The following is a 17420-nucleotide window of genomic DNA, read 5'->3' as shown; positions in this document are numbered from 1 at the left end:
TTTTCAATGTTAGTTAAGGATACTATAGGCATAGTTACCACGTTTCATGTTGGATTTATTAACTACAGAAAGGTAAAAACGAGTTTTTAAATCTTGTGCCGCTCTGCACAGACAAGCTTGTTAGCTAGCTAGCTCAAAAGACATTCAAAGTTCCTTCATAGGTATAATTCTGTGGACCGAATTCAGATAATGCATGTCATAACAAGATGCCCAGCGCTTCAAGCCTCCTCCTCAACCCTCTCTAGTTCTCTCCCCACCTGCAAAACACTGGGGTGGCAGGTAGCCTAGCGGTTAGAGTGTTGAACCAGTAACCAAAAGGTCACTAGCTCAAATCCCTGACCTGACAAGGTGAACAATCTGTTGATGTGCCCTTGAGCAAGGCACTTAACCCTAATTGCTCCAGGGTCGCTGTTCATACTGGCATTTAAAAATATGTATTTTTTATTTAACTAGGCAAGTCAGTTAAGAACAAAATGACAGCCTACCCAGGATGATGCTGGGCCAATTGTTTTCCGTCCTATGGGACTCCCAATCACAGCTGTATGTGATACAGCCTGGATTCGAATCAGGAACTGTAGTGACACCTCTTGCACTGAGATGCAGTGCCTTAGACCGCTGCACCACTCAGGAGCCCCTCTAAAATTATTGACCCCACTCCCTGAGGGTGTCTCACATTTCCAATTCAAACGTGCATGTTAATAAACAATCGTACATGTGTGAAATAGCACAAATATACAGTGGGGCAAAAAAGTATTTAGTCAGCCACCAATTGTGCAAGTTCTCCCACTTAAAAAGATGAGAGAGGCCTGTAATTTTCATCATAGGTACACTTCAAAAAAAATCACATTGTAGGATTTTTTATGAATTTATTTGCAAATTATGGTGGAAAATAAGTATTTGGTCACCTACAAACAAGCAAGATCTGGCTCTCACAGACCTGTAACTTCTTCTTTAAGAGGCTCCTCTGTCCTCCACTCGTTACCTGTATTAATGGCACCTGTTTGAACTTGTTATGAGTATAAAAGACACCTGTCCACAACCTCAAACAGTCACACTCCAAACTCCACTATGTCCAAGACCAAAGAGCTGTCCAAGGACACCAGGAACAAAATTGTAGACCTGCACCAGGCTGGGAAGACTGAATCTGCAATAGGTAAGCAGCTTGGTTTGAAGAAATCAACTGTGGGAGCAATTATTAGGAAATGGAAGACAAACAAGACCACTGATAATCTCCCTCGATCTGGGGCTCCACTCAAGATCTCACCCCGTGGGGTCAAAATTATCACAAGAACGGTGAGCAAAAATCCCAGAACCACACGGGGGGAGCTAATGAATTACCTGCAGAGAGCTGGGACCAAAGTAACAAAGCCTACCATCAGCAAGGGCATTGAAGATGAAACGTGGCTGGGTCTTTCAGCATGACAATGATCCCAAACACACCACCCGGGCAAGAAGCATTTCAAGGTCCTGGAGTGGCCTAGCCAGTCTCCAGATCTCAACCCCAAAGAAAATCTTTGGAGGGAGTTGAAAGTCCGTGTTGCCCAGCAACAGCCCCAAAACATCACTGCTCTAGAGGAGATCTGCATGGAGGAATGGGCCAAAATACCAGCAACAGTGTGTGAAAACCTTGTGAAGACTTACAGAAAATGTTTGAGCACTGTCATTGCCAACAAAGGGTATATAACAAAGTATTGAGAAACTTTTGTTGTTGACCAAATACTTATTTTACACCATAATTTGCAAAGAAATTCATTAAAAATCCTACATTGTGATTTTCTGGATTTTTTTCTCATTTTGTCTGTCATAGTTGAAGTGTACCTATGATGAAAATTACAGGCCTCTCTCATCTTTTTAAGTGGGAGAACTTGCACAATTGGTGGCTGACTAAATACTTTTTTGCCCCACTGTAAGCACCCATCAAATTATACTGTCCCCTGCCCTTTAAAAGCAGACAACTGCACTCAGTCTGACAACTGAATCGGTGTAAAGTGGTCTTTTGTAACATTGAGGAACATTGAGGAACAACGTGTTCTAAGATTTTTTCATCTATCTACTGTATATATATACAGTGCCTTGCGAAAGTATTCGGCCCCCTTGAACTTTGCGACCTTTTGCCACATTTCAGGCTTCAAACATAAAGATATAAAACTGTATTTTTTTGTGAAGAATCAACAACAAGTGGGACACAATCATGAAGTGGAACGACATTTATTGGATATCTCAAACTTTTTTAACAAATCAAAAACTGAAAAATTGGGCGTGCAAAATTATTCAGCCCCCTTAAGTTAATACTTTGTATTAACCTTTTGCTGCGATTACAGCTGTAAGTCGCTTGGGGTATGTCTCTATCAGTTTTGCACATCGAGAGACTGACATTTTTTCAAGGGGGCCGAATACTTTCGCAAGGCACTGTATATATTAACTTGTATTTCTTCCGTGAAGGTTTAGAGATATGATCAAATGATTGTGACAGGCCTATACATTTCAACTTTTGTTTCCCTGACAATATGTAATTGTATTTTTCAGACATTTAAAAAGAGTACAAAGAGGGAAGTTATTTAGTATGCAACACTTAAGACAACACTGGGGGTGAGGACATTGACAAACCAGTGATAGCAGAAATGAATAATCCATGAAGACGCTTACATAATAACTACATTCCAAAAACCAGAACTGCTCAATACCACAGGACTGTATTCACAATAAAGTTCCAAACTATACATACCATGGTTGCATGACAAGCATGACAACATTATTTGGGGTCATATAGGGTAGTCTCAGAACGAGTCTCAGAGCGAGTGACGTTTGAAACACTATTAGCGCGCACCCTGCTAACTAGCTAGCCATGTCACATCGGTTATACCAGCCTAATCTCGGGAGAGGATAGGCTTGAAGTCATAAACAGCTGCTGGCAAACGCACGAAAGTGCTGTGTGAATGAATGCTAACGAGCCTGCCGCTGCCTACCATCGCTCAGTCAGACTGCTCTATCACTTAGTTATAACATGATAACACACAAAAATACGAGCCTTAGGTCATTAATATGGTCGAATCCGGAAACTATCATCTCGAAAACAAAACGTTGATTCTTTCAGTGAAATACGGAACTGTTCCGTATTTTATCTAACGGGTGGCATCCATAAGTCTAAATATTTCTGTTACATTGCACAACCTTCAATGTTATGTCATAATTACATACAATTCTGGCAAATTAGGCGGCCCAAACTGTTGCATATACACTGACTTTGCGTGCAATGAACGCAAGAGAAGTGACACAATTTCACCTGGTTAATGTTGCCTGCTAACCTGGATTTATTTTAGCTAAATATGCAGGTTTAAAAATATATACTTCTGTGTATTGATTTTAAGAAAGGCGTTGATGTTTATGGTTAAGTACACATTGGAGCAACGATACGTACCACAACGATTACATGCAACGCAGGACACGCTAGATAAACTAGTAATATCATCAACCATGTGTAGTTAACTAGTGATTATGATTGATTGATTGTTTTTTATAAGATAAGTGTAATGCTAGCTAGCAACTTACCTTGGCTTACTGCATTCGCGTAACAGGCAGTCTCCTCGTGGAGTGCAATGAGAGGCAGGTGGTTAGAGCGTTGGACTAGTTAACTGTAAGGTTGTAAGATTGAATCCCCCGAGCTGACAAGGTAAAAATCTGTCGTTCTGCCCCTGAACAAGGCAGTTAACCCACCATTCCTAGGCCGTCATTAAAAATAAGAATGTGTTCTTAACTGACTTGCCTAGTTAAATAAAGATTAAATAAAGGTGTAAAAAAAATATTTTTTTAATCGGCCAAATCAGTGTCCAAAAATACAGATTTCCAATTGTTGTGAAAACTTGAAATCAGCCCTAATTAATCGGCCATTCCGATTAATCGGTCGACCTCTAGTAGGAACCCAGATGCATCACCTATGAGATTAGTGTACAGTCTATGGCATAGCCCAGTCAACTAGATGCATGAAATCCCCATCATCAATCCATGGTTGCCCACCCAGAGGAGCCTCAGCAGGCTCCGCTCGCAGTCCTGGCTGACTGCTACTTACTTACTTACTAGCATCCTATTTAGATAAGAGTGCCTGCTAAGTTTCAAGACAAATATAATATAATAATACAGTATTATATAGAATATATGCCATTTAGCGGATGCTTTTATCCAAAAGGAATTACTGTCATGGTAAAGTGGTTTTGCCAAGCTACGTGGCCATGGGGATATTAAACAGAATTAAAAGTAAATATGAACAGACACCCAATTCGTCCTTCACATATTCAGATTCCGTCCGACCTCAACTATGACTTTTCAACCTCCTTAGTGGCTGGCGTGTGACCTTTGAGGCTGGGCTGGGATCAGTCCTGAGCACTAGAAGCATCCGTTTCTCCATCCTCTCTTCTCCTCATGGGATCAGTCCTGAGCACTAAAAGCATCCGTTCCTCCATCCTCTCCTCTCCTCTCCTCATGGGATCAGTCCTGAGCACTAGAAGCATCCATTTCTCCATCCCCTCCTCTCCTCATGGGATCAGTCCTGAGCACTAGAAGCATCCATTTCTCCATCCTCTCCTCTCCTCATTGGATCAGTCCTGAGCACTAACAGTGCTCTTTAGTGCAGGGCACTACTTTTGACCAGGGCCCATATGGCTCTACATAGGGGATAGGGTGGCCCCAGGCTTAGTGTCTCCATCCATCCTCTCCTCCATGGGAATACGGTCACTTCCTTCCTCTGCATTGATCAATGGCAGCTGTGTTTGTCTAAAGAAAACAGCCCACCTACTGTACGCTCCGTCCATTCAAACCGTATACAGTCTATGATTCCCTATTGGCTATAGCATATTGTCAATCCTCTTCACTCTTCACTCAGTCCAGATATCCTCTCATTGGATGCCATTTTTCACTCACATCCATTAAGTTAAGATACAGTAGTGCAAACACGCCCTCTTTCATGTAACCATCAATACAGGATTTGATATTACCCTGGAAGTTGTTGCACACAACAGTTGTACTTATTAAAGTATAACTTGTCTTTATGTAAAAACTATTTTCATGCCAACAGCAATTGATATAACAATAAAATCATAGATATTGGTCTTAGCTCATTTCAAATTATATACTGTATGATGTCCTCCCTCCCCCCCTCCCTCCCCGAGGCCTTCCTATTGGCTGTCGAATGAGTTTAACCTGGTCTCCATCTTCCGGCTCTTCCCAGAGGACAACTTATCCTCAGTGGTCCTCCCAGCCACCGTGGCCACCACCTTCTCCTCATTCTCCGTCCGGCTGCCGTCACACACCAGGTAGATGGCGTTGTCCGTGATGTTGTTCCTGGCTCTGGAAGCATGGCATGCGTTGGATCTACCACACAGCTGCTTCACCTCCTGCTTAAAGGTCTTGCTGAAGATATAGTAGATCAGGGGGTTGTAAAGAGTGGAGGACTTAGCAAACAGGCAGGGCAGCATGGTCACCTCTGGCCGGATGAACTCACTGCCCCTGACGACAGACACCAGGCTCACCAAACCGTATGGAGCCCATGATAAGATGAAGCCCAGGCTGATCAGGACTGCTATCTGTAAGATAGAAGAAACACTGTGAAAATGGGCAGGCAGAGAAAACTATCTGAAACAGAGGGCAGAAAGCAAACCAGCTGAATATACTTTGAAGACCATGCAGTTGAAACATTATTGTTGAATCCATATCTTCAGTTAAAATCTGATTTGGACACTGTCCCTGAAACAGGATCTTGAACGGTGGGATTTACTTTCTCTTTCTTTGGGCATAAGAAATAACACTGTTAAAATGAATGTATTACCTATGTTTTTATACTTATTTCAATGTATTCCTATCTTTCTGACAAAATATATTTTTTTATCTCCATAGATAAACTGATATCTGCTTTTATCTGGAACAAGAAAAACCCTTGGATACGTAAGAGCGTATTGCAGAGATCTCACCCCCAGGGTGGTCTAGCACTTTCAAACTTTTTCAATATTATTACTATTACAGGCCCGAAATGGTTGACCTTGGAGATGTCATCCTGTGGACCCACCTCCTTAGCTGCCTTACTCTGTTCTAAACTAGCTGAGACAGTTCATTTCCAAATACATTAAGAACCCTATTGTGAAACATTCTCTAAAAAACTGGAAATAGTTCAGGCGATCAGTGAATTTTCAACTTCTGCCCCGTTATTTAAGAACCATACATTCTCTCCATCATTATTAGACCGGGCGTTTCATATCTGGGCTGGAAAAGGGATCTCCTCACTGAACGTTGTACGAGATCTTCAGTTTCTTGGCAATTTCTCGCATGGAATATGCTTCATTTCTTACAACAAGAATAGACTGACGAGTTTCAGAAGAAAGGTCTTTGTTTCTGGCCATTTTGAGCCTGTAATCGAACCCACAAATGCTGATGCTCCAGATACTCAACTAGTCTAAAGAAGGCCAGTTTTCAGCTGTGATAACATAATTGCAAAAGGGTTTTCTAATGATCAATTACCCTTTTAAAATGATAAACTTGGATTTGCTAACACAGTTCTATGGAGTGGCACGACAGGAGGCCCCTCTAAACAGTTCTATGGAGTGGCACGACAGGAGGCCCCTCTAAACAGTTCTATGGAGTGGCACGACAGGAGGCCCCTCTAAACAGTTCTATGGCAACATGCTGGCATGTACTACTCTTCTAGCTAGATGTCTTCTACTAACTAAGTGGAAGGATCGGTTTCTTCCGACTTTTAACCATTGGATAAAGGAAGTTATGCAACATCTCAAGCTAGAGAAAATACACTACTCCATTAGGGGATCTGCAATTACATTTTATAATATCTGGCAACCTTTCCTATCCTTTGTAGAAGACATGGACCCAGCTAATTTCACAACTCCATAAACCAACCCAAATTAGGATTTGTATAACTATTTTTACTATTTTTAACTTTTTGTTTTATAATATACTTTAATTTATTTTGTACTATTTGATTATTTTACTCATTCTATATCATGCCTGTTTTAAGTCTGGTATTGGGGTGGGGCTCTGTTGGAGCATGGGGGGGGTTGGTTTGATTTGGTAGGGGATCAGTGTGTGTTTTGCGCTCTACCTGTTATGTCTGTATTATCTGTATAATCATAAAAAAATGCCAAATAAAAAAACCTTTGAAATCTGCAAATGTATAAAATAACAAATTATCTAGAGGCTGTTTGTTCCTCTATTTTTGGAAGAAAATATCACACATTTCTCAATGTCTGAGCAGTGCAGCTGGAGGCAGAATAATTTATACAATTAGTTTATTCAAAAGGAAGTTTGTTCTGAAGTGTTTTTACATGTATGTAACCCCTTTTTGGCACGATGTCTCCCTATATAAATATCTCTCTATATACAGTACTAGTCAAAAATGTTGGACACCCCTACTCTTTCAAGGGTTTTTCTTTATTTTTAGCTGGTTGAGAGAATGCCAAGAGTGTGCAAAACTGTTATCAAGGCAAAGAGTGGCTACTTTGAAGAATCTCAAATATAAAATATATTTTGATTTGTTTAACACTTTTTTGGTTACTACATGATTCCATATGTGTTATTTCATAGTTTTGATGTCTATTATTCTACAATGTAGTAAAAAATTAAGAAAAACCCTTAAATGAGTAGATGTGTCCAAACTTTTGACTAGTACTGTATATACTTTATTTAAAAAAAAATGAAATATACAACAATAGACAATATAATAATAATATTACATCTATACAATATTCCATCAATATTACGTCCCCTTAGTCCTACAGTATCTGACATCCTAAGAGTCAGAATATCTTAATGTTCACATTAATGGTTTGCCTTTAGCCACTTTTTCAGGTTTGCCTTGAAGCTAGCAAAGGTACTACACTCTCTCACACTGGTTGTGAGAGAGTGTAGAGTGTTCCACGCAGAGTGTTCCATAATCCAGATGCTCTGACTGAAAAAGCAGTCTGGCCAAATTTGGTGTACCTAAACTGAGCATTCCCCTCAGGTTGAAGCTCTTGTGGTTTTCCTCTGGGATTTAGTCTGTTCTTAGCTCTATCCTTTTTCTTTTCATCCTGAAAAACTGCCCAGTGTGTCAAGCATACCCATAGCATATACCAGCCATATACCATACCCATACCAGCCACCACCATTCTTGAAAATAAGGAGGCAGTTACTTAGTGATGTGTTGTATTGGATTTGCCCAAAACATAAGGCTTTGCATTTAGGTCAAAAAGCGTATTCTATTGCTGTTATCTTTTTTTTCAGTATTACTTTAATGCCTTGTTGCATGCATATGCATGTTTTGGATTATTTCTGTTGTTAATCCATCCTGTTTTCTCCAGAAGTTGGAACCGGTTCAGGGAACAGAAACAAAAACTGGGAACGAAAGTGATCTATACTGTTCCGGAACAGAATTGTTATTTTAAAAGCACGTGAACTGGTTAATAACGTTCTTTTACGTTTCCGGGCATTTTTTGTCAGTCGCACAAAAAACGCAACAAGGCGCCTGTGCAAAGCCTTCATTCTTTTTCCAGTGGTTGCCTGCCAACCAGCTGAAAAATACTGACGTTACAAGCGTGAAATTAGGGAGAAAGATTTTTAATTAGAGAAGAATGGGTTCAGTTTTTCAATGCTAGTTAAGGATACTATAGTTATTATGTTTCAAATTAGATTTATTAACTACAAAAAGGTATGAAGTGTTTTTATTTAAATAGAACAGCGCCGGCTTTAACAGGTCAACATTTAAACGAGTGTGCGTTTGACAATTGCGCCAGCTTAACCCCAGCCTAAAATAGAGCCCATTGTGAAAGATGCAGTTTCATTCATTCAACTCATGAAAAACGTTATAATTATATACACTGAACAAAAATATAAATGCAACATGTAAAGTGTTGGTCCCATGTTTCATGAGCTGAAATAAAATATGTATTTCTCTCAAATTTTTGCACAAATTTGTTTACGTTCCTGTTAGTGAGCATTTTTTTCTTTGCCAAGATAATCCATCTATCGGACAAGTGTGGCATATCAATAATCTGATTAAATAGCATGATCATACACAGGTGCACCTTATACTGGGGACAATAAAAGGCCACTTTAAAATGTGTAGTTTTGTCACATTCACAATGCCATATATGTCTCAAGTTTTGAGGGAGCGTGCAATTGGCATGCTGACTGCAGGAATGTCCACCAGAGCTGTTGCCAGTGAATTGAATGTTCATTTCTAAACCATAAGCTGCCTCCAACGTCGTTTTAGAGAATTTGGCAGTATGTCCAACCGGCCTCACAACCGCAGACCAAGTATATGGCGTTGTGTGGGCAAGCGGTTTGCTGATGCCGATGTTGTGAACAGAGTGCCCATGGTGGCGGTGGGGTTATCTTATGGGCAGGCAGGCATACGTTAAGGACAACGAACACAATTGCATTTTATCGATGGCAATTTCAATGCACAGAGATACCGTGATGAGATCCTGAGGCTCATTGTCGTGCCATTCATCCGCTGCCATCACCTCATGTTTCAGCATAATAATGTACGGACCCATGTTGCAAGGATCTGTAGACAATTCCTGGAAGCTGAAAATGTCCCAGTTTTTCCATGGCCTGCATACTCACCAGACATGTCACCCATGTTGCTCTGGATTGACGTGTACGACATCGTGTTCCTGTTCTCGCCAATATCCAGCAACTTTGCACAGCCATTGAAGAGGAGTGGAATAACATTCCACAGGCCACAATCAACATCCTGATCAACTCTATGCAAAGGAGATGTGTCCCACTGCATGAGGCAAATGGTGGTCATACCAGATACTGACTAGTTTTCTGATCTTTTTAAAGATATCGGTGACCAACAGACACATATCTGCATTCCCAGTCATCTGAAATCCATAGATTAGAGAATCATTTATTTATTTAAATTGACTGATTTCCTGATATGAACTGTAACTGTTGCATGTTGCGTTTATATTTTGGTCAGTATATATAACGGAATAAGTTAAAAGTATGTGTAAATAGGCCTGTATAATGTCCATATTCTAGTCCTTTAAAAAATCAATTTAAATTAAGATGGTGTGACAAAAACAACTCTATAGGAATTCAACTCCAAGTCAGCAAGTCACTCACTATGAGAAGGCGGCGGTGCATCTTGATGATGTTTGGGATATTTTTGCTGTTGTCGAGGGACTTGTAGGTAATGTACAGCTTCAAGGCAATGCCAAAGTAGCAACAAAGGATGATGAAGGAGGGCCCCAGCAAGTTGAAGGAGAAGACGGAGATGACGAAGGAGAAGCCTTGTTCCTTCATCTCTCCCCAGGCCAGGGTGCAGGAAAGGCCAAAGGGCTCTGGACCGTACCGGCCCCAGCCCAGGAGAGGGAAGCAGGCCCACAGCAGGGCATAGAGCCACGTCCACAAACACAGGAGCTTCACGTTCCTCCGGCTGATCTTCTCCTCTAGGGAAACACACACAGACAGTGGGTCACTAAGAGGTTTAGGGGGAGAGCAGTACTTCCTGTGTGGCTCAGCTGGTAAGAACACTAGCAACAGAAAGGCCATGAGCTCATGTCCTGGAGGGCTTACATACGCACACCAAACATGTAAGCACTCACTGTACTGTAAGTTGCTCTGGATAAAAGCATCTGCTAAGTAGTATATATTACACTTCTGACCTCAAGGTCCGAATTTTAGACATTTTCCCTGATCTCTGTACTGTGAGAGTGAGAATATGATTTGAGCAGCTTTATATAGTTTATCTGTTGCTATTTCTGGGTTGTATTCTTCAAACATACACAAATTCCAATGGTCCTAACATCATTCCCTGTGGTACTCCTACTCCACATGCTCTATATACTCACTGGGAGACTGGAGGCTGAGGGAGACGACGAAACGCACCACAGCCATCACGGTCATGGTCATTATGCTGGCCGTGCCAAAGAAGAAGCCTACCAGGCCGTAGTAGATGCATGTGGTGTCTCCTCCCAGCCAGTGGTGGTTCCAGGCCGAGGCCACAGCCAGAGGGTACATGGCGACAGCAGCTCCCAGGTCGGTCACTGCCAGGTTGACACTCAGCAGCTCCGGGGGCTTCATGTGAGATGAGTGCTTAAATGCCATGATGAGCACCAGCAGGTTCCCCACAATGGACAATATAGCTAGAGAGAGGGGAGAGAGACAAAGAGGGAAAGGGAAGAGAGCGAGAGGAAATGGGAAGGAAGAATAAAGAGCAATATGATGAGAAAGAGAAACAGGAAGAGAGATAGCGATAGAGAAAATAGGAAAAGAGAAAAGACCTTGCCTTAACCCTCCATTTCCCAACACCCAGGCCAGACCCAACAATCAAACCAGTCTAACATTGGTTATTTTCTTGTCTGGGAAAACACTAAATTATTAGGCATTCAAAAAGCACATGAATCCCTCCAGAGAGAGATTGATTTGGTCAACATTGGTCAACACCTTCAATGCCCAATGTAATGGTTTAGTGAAAGAGATTACATAAAGTTAACACAAGATAGAGCAATAGCATGAGCCATAGAGAGTTAACCGTTGAATTTTCAGACAACCCAGAGGGTTAACTGAAGATCAGAACTAGATTCCTCAAGCTGTCATGGCGATTGGACCATTGAAAAGAAACCTCTGTTTACCAACAGGAAAACATCAAGGTTGTATAAACTGTGAATATTTTCTCAATGGGTCTTTTGTTGTGCCAATGAATGGCGAGCACATTCAGTTTTGTTTGATTGGGAGTATTTGAGGTCATCAGTAATAGACAAGAAAACAGGTCTGATAGGATCTGACAAGGATCCAATTTTGAGCCTAATATAATTTCCAGATAAAAGAAATATGAAGAGTATATGCCTCTGGCAGAGGTTCGTCGTCTGAGTAAATTAATGTGGGCCAAAAAAATATCACGTTACCTTTAACTCCAAATACACAGGAGTTAGATAAGATAAAGTAAGATCGAGTTCAGACTTCAGCAGGATATTGATAACTCAGTAAAACATTGTAAATTGGTTTTATTTCAATGCACATTGAATTAAATAAAAAAGCTATTGGAAAAACAAATCCCGTTTTCTGTGGTATACCCCACACAACTGCAGGTCAAATGGAAGGAAAGAGACATCCCACTAAAATCAGCAAAAGAAGACACCTGATTCCTGGACAAGGACAACAGTGGAAATGGCAATGAATGAACTGTATAGACTACAGGACAGCCTCTCAACAGACAATGTACGACAGATGGGGCACTGGAATACTTAGGCTACTGAAACACTCTTTTTGAAAATACAATCATAGCACCACTCAGGAGATCTGTCTAAATGAATAACACTTTAATGACTATTGGCTATGCAGCTTAAATGAGAACCAATTCATTGGTAGGCTATAGCCATGATGTATTTGTTCAAGCAAACTGACAAGTGAACAGGACAACGTGATTGCTATGATCTGGACAATTATTTGCGAATGCTCCCCAGCCGATAGGCTCCAAAGGCCTGGGTGTCTTCGCCCAAGACATTAGTGACCACTGACCCGCTGTTTGTGTTAGAGATGTGAGAAAACAACAATCCTAGCCCCATGTCATCACAAAGAGGAACTATAAAAACATCAGTGAACATTTTTTTTTTACATTATCTTTATTTTAGTGACCTTGCTCGTATTTCAGCTGTCTCTGAACCTGATTTAGCTTTGAAGCTTTTTGCAGATGTCTTCCACACTATTGTGGATAATCATGCTCCCTTCCAAAAATTAAGGGTTAAAGCTAGATTGAATGCCTGGTACACTCCGGAATTATCAGAAGTCATTCATAAAAGAGATGATGCTTGGGTCAAGAACAAGAACAGAGGCTTAGGCCTGGACTGGCAAGCTTTTAAGCAACTGAGGAATCATTGTGTAAAACTAATCAGAAAGGCCAAATCTGATTATTATGTAACCGCTCTTTGGATTGCAATGGGAACATGGCTAAATTCTGGACTACTGTCAAATCCCTGAAGGGTTCTACTTACTCCTTTGGGCCACAACAAAATCATTTAGACACTGGTCTCATTACAAAAAAAGAAATGTCATCATTGATGCATTTAATCACCATTTTACTTCAGCGTGCGATCTCTTTGAAAAAACTTCTAAGCCTATTCACAATGATATTGCGCTGGAAGCTGATAGGGGAAACTGGCTGAATGATCAGAGAAATTATAGTCAAAGCTTTTCTTTTAGGCTATTTACAGAAAATAAGTCCTGGATGCTTTGCTAGCAATAGACAACAAGAAATCCACAGGGGCCGACCAATTGGATCCTGGTCTGTTTAAGTGTGCAGCACCCATCATTGTTTGCTCAATAACCCATATTTTTTATTTAACATTGTTATCAGGAAATATTCCAAAAGTATGGAAATCAGCTTGTGGCTTCCTTATCTAGCTAAGATTCTTGAATCCTTGGTAAATGTACAATTTAGCTTGTTTTATGTAAACCAATCATGGTTTAGGCCTGGGCATGGCATTATTACAGAAACCACTATAGTTGTTAATGATCTTGTCAATGCTTTAGACACTAAAATGAAATGTGTTGCTTTGTTTCTGGATCTGTCAAAAGCTTTTGATACGGTTGATCAGGATACTTTATTGAATAAGTTGTCCTCGATAGGCCTGAGCTCTGACGTATGTTCATTGTTTCATGATTATCTTATTGACAGAACTCTGGCCATCAAGATTGATGGAGTTAAGCCTGAATTTCTCCAAGTACATAAAGGTGTACCACAGGGGTGGATTTTGGGACCTGCTCTCTTCACTATTTAAAAAACACCATTGGTCAATCAAGTTCATCTATACGCGGATGATACATATGCTATTGCGCCATCTGTTGATCTGGCTGTGTCAAATCTACAGTTAGATTTTATAGCTACTGTATGTAGGAATCCCTTGCTGATTTGCTTAACATGGCCAATATGAAATACATGTTTAAACTCTCGTAAGAATGTTGCTGATTAATTACATGTTCATTCATTAGACAGTTCTCCAATTGCACGTGTTACCGCATATAAATACTTAGGCATTTGGATTGATATGAATTTGACCTTTAAAAAACATGTAGATGAGCTGGTTAAGAAGCTAAGATGTAAAGTAGGCTTTTTCTACTGAAACAGATCATGCCTTTCCCTAAGCAATAGGAGGCAGATTATTCAGTCAATCTTTTTATCTGTTCTTGATTATGGTGATATTATTGTGAGTAGTGCTACTACACTTAAACCTCTGGATGCCATTTAACGTAGTGATCTTCGTTTTGTTACAGGAGACAGTTTTGATACTCACCACTGCATCCTGTATCAAAAGGTCTCGACATTACTGTATTTTTGCTTACAAGGCCCTACTACTTCATAAACCTCCGTCTTATCTAACTTTGCTGTTGAAGTATCGACACCTGAGTTGCCTAACCCTTTCACAGGATTGGTTAACTCTTGACGTTCCTAGGGTCTCCACCAAGCTAAGTAAATCTGCTTGTAGGTTTAATTCATCGCATTGTTGGTACAAAATTCTAAATACATTTCATCTTGATGTTCTGGTGCCTTTTGGGCAATTTAAAGTATTGATTGAGGACTTATTTGTGGAGGAATGTAACAGTTTTTCTGGGTGATTTGTGATGTTTTATTTGTGCTTCCCATAACTTTTTAATTTAATGTGTATATACTGTATATGTTGTATTAAGGGCACATTTGAAATATCTAAGTCTCAATATGTCTTCCCTGTTAAAATATATATATACATACAGTTGAAGTCGGAAGTTTACATACACCTTAGCCAACTACATTTAAACTCTGTTTTCCACAATTCTTGACATTTAATCCTAGTAAAAATTCCCTGTCTTAGGTCAGTTAGGATCACCACTGTATTTGAAGAATGTGAAATGTCAGAATAATAGTAGAGAGAATTATTTATTTCAGCTTTTATTTCTTTCATCACATTCCCAGTGGGTCAGAAGTTTACATACACTCAATTAGTATTTGGTAGCATTGCCTTCAAATTGTTTAACTTGGGTCAAATGTTCCGGGAAGCCTTCCACAAGCTTCTACAATAAGTTGGGTGAATTTTGGCCCATTCCTCCAACAGAGCTGGTGTAACTGAGTCAGGTTTGTAGGCCTCCTTGCTCGCACCCACACGGTTTTCAGTTCTGCCCACAAATTGTCTATAGGTTTGAGGTCAGGGCTTTGTGATGGCCACCCCAATACCTTGACTTTGTTGCCCTTAAGCCATGGAAGGGGGTGAGAACCGTGAGCCTCCTAGGTTTTGTACTGAAGTCAACATACCCAGAGGAGGACAGAAGCTAGCTGTCCTCTGGCTACACCATGGTGCTACCTTACAGAGTGCTGCTGAGGCTACTGTAGACCTTCATTGCAAAATAGTGTGTTTTAATCAACTATATATTTAGTATATTTTTATCTAAAAAGGTCACATTTTTTATGTTTCACAATTTTTATTTTTACAAAATTCATTGAGGAGGATGATCCTCCCCTTTCTCCTCTGAGGAGCCTCCACTAATGTACAGTACTAGTCAAAAGTTTGTATACTCCTACTCATTCAAGGTTTTTTTTACTAAATATTTGTACCATTTTCTACATTGTAGAATAATAGTGAAGACATCAAAACTATGAAATAACACACATTGAATCATGTAGTAACCAAAAAAGTGTTAAACAAGTAGCCACCCTTTGCCTTGATGACAGCTTTGCACATGTTTGGCATTCCCTCAACCAGCTTCATGAGGTAGACACCTGGAATGCATTTCCTGTCCTTCTTAATGTGTTTGAGCCAATCAGTTGTGTTGTGACACGGTAGCGGTGGTATACAGAAGATAGTCCTATTTGGTAAAAGACCGAGTCCATATTATGGCAAGAACAGCTCAAATAAGCAAAGAGAAACGACAGTTCATCATCACTTTAAGATATGAAGGTCAGTCAATGCGGAACATTTCAAGAACTTTGACCGTTTCTTCAAGTGCAGTCACAAAAATCATCAAGCGCTATGATGAAACTGACTCTCATGAGGATCTCCACAGTAAAGTCAGACCCATAGTTACATCTGCTGCAGAGGATAAGTTCATTAGATTTGCCAGCCTCAGAAACTGCAGCCCAAATAAATGCTTCACAGAGTTCAAGTAACAGACACATCTCAACATCAACTGTTCAAAGAAGACGTGAATCAGGCCTTCATGGTCAAATTTCTGCAAAGAAACCACTACTGAAGGACACCAATAATAATTTTAAAAAAAGAGACTGGGTTGTGCCAAGAAAACACAAGCAATGGACATTAGACCGGTGGAAATCTGTCCTTTGGTCTAATGAGTCCAAATTTGAGATTTTTGGTTCCAACCGCCTTGTCTTTGTGAGGCGCAGAGTAGGTAAACGGATGATCTCTCTACATGTGTAGTTCCAACCATGAAGCATGTAGAAGGTGGTGTGATGGTGTGGGGGTGCTTTGCTGGTGACACTGTCAGTGATTTATTTAGAATTCAAGGCACACTTAACCAGCAGGGCTACCACAACAATCTGCAACAATCGGCCAGTCAATCTGGTTTGCGCTTGGTGGGATTATCATTTGTTTTTCACACCTCCAGTCTGGGTAAGGGCTATTTTACCAAGAAGGAGAGTGATGGATTGCTGCATCAGATGACCTGGCCTCCACAATCACCCGACCTCAACCCAATTGAGATGGTTTGGGATGAGATGGACCGCAGAGGGAAGGAAAAGCAGCCAACAAGTGCTCAGCATATGTGAGAACTCCTTCAAGAATGTTGTTAAAGCATTCCAGGTGAAGCTGGTTGAGAGAATGCCAAGAGTGTGCAAAGCTTTCATCAAGGGTGGCTACTTTGAAGGATCTCAAATAAAATGGTTACTACATGATTCCCTACGTGTTATATCATTGTTTTGATTTCTTCACTGTTATTCAACAATGTAGAAAATAGTAAAATTAAAGAAAAACCCTTGTCTGGTCTGAAAACCCGTGTGTCCTAACTTTTGACTGGTACTGTATGCGTTATTATTTCATTGTGGAAAGGAATTTATTTTATTTATCCATCTCCACGATTTTGTCTGTTGGGAAATGTTAATATTGGTCTAATTGCTGCAAAAATGTGTATAGCCATCAATTGGAAACACCTCATATTTACACTCAATAACAAACTGGAGGACTGAACTATCTAGTTACGTTCCACTAGGTTTCTATATACTATGAAGTCAAACAAAAAACAGACTTATATGACAAAGTTTGGAGGCCATATGTGGACCATTTCGGGGAGTGTGGTGCTTAAGTGGAAGTGACGGCTACTTGTGCCGCGCATGTGTGCCGGTCGGGGCTCGGGGGTTTCCAAATTTCTGACTGGTTGTGGTTGTGCACATGTCGCGTTTGTGTTTTTGTGTGTGATTGTGGGCAAGAGCAGGCATGTTTTTGTGTGTTTTG

General features: G+C 40.5%; 1 protein-coding gene across 1 annotated transcript; it reads right to left on the bottom strand.

The window, feature by feature from the left end:
• Nucleotides 1-2192: 2192 nt before the first annotated feature.
• Nucleotides 2193-11147, bottom strand: opn8b (opsin 8, group member b). The gene is made up of 3 exons (XM_036975468.2): nucleotides 10839-11147; nucleotides 10111-10436; nucleotides 2193-5576 (listed from the first exon to the last, which is right to left on the bottom strand). Exons 1-3 carry the CDS (start codon nucleotides 11092-11094, stop codon nucleotides 5169-5171), a joined length of 990 nt encoding a protein of 329 aa, XP_036831363.2. The 5' UTR covers nucleotides 11095-11147; the 3' UTR covers nucleotides 2193-5168.
• Between the last annotated feature and the right edge of the window lie 6273 nt (nucleotides 11148-17420).

Source organism: Oncorhynchus mykiss, chromosome 4 (assembly GCF_057628025.1).
Source record: "Oncorhynchus mykiss isolate SJ-2025 chromosome 4, ASM5762802v1, whole genome shotgun sequence".
Classification (NCBI taxonomy): Eukaryota; Metazoa; Chordata; class Actinopteri; order Salmoniformes; family Salmonidae; genus Oncorhynchus; species Oncorhynchus mykiss.
The sequence above is the reverse complement of the archived record's forward strand: the minus strand, read 5'-3'. Positions and strand labels throughout refer to the sequence as shown.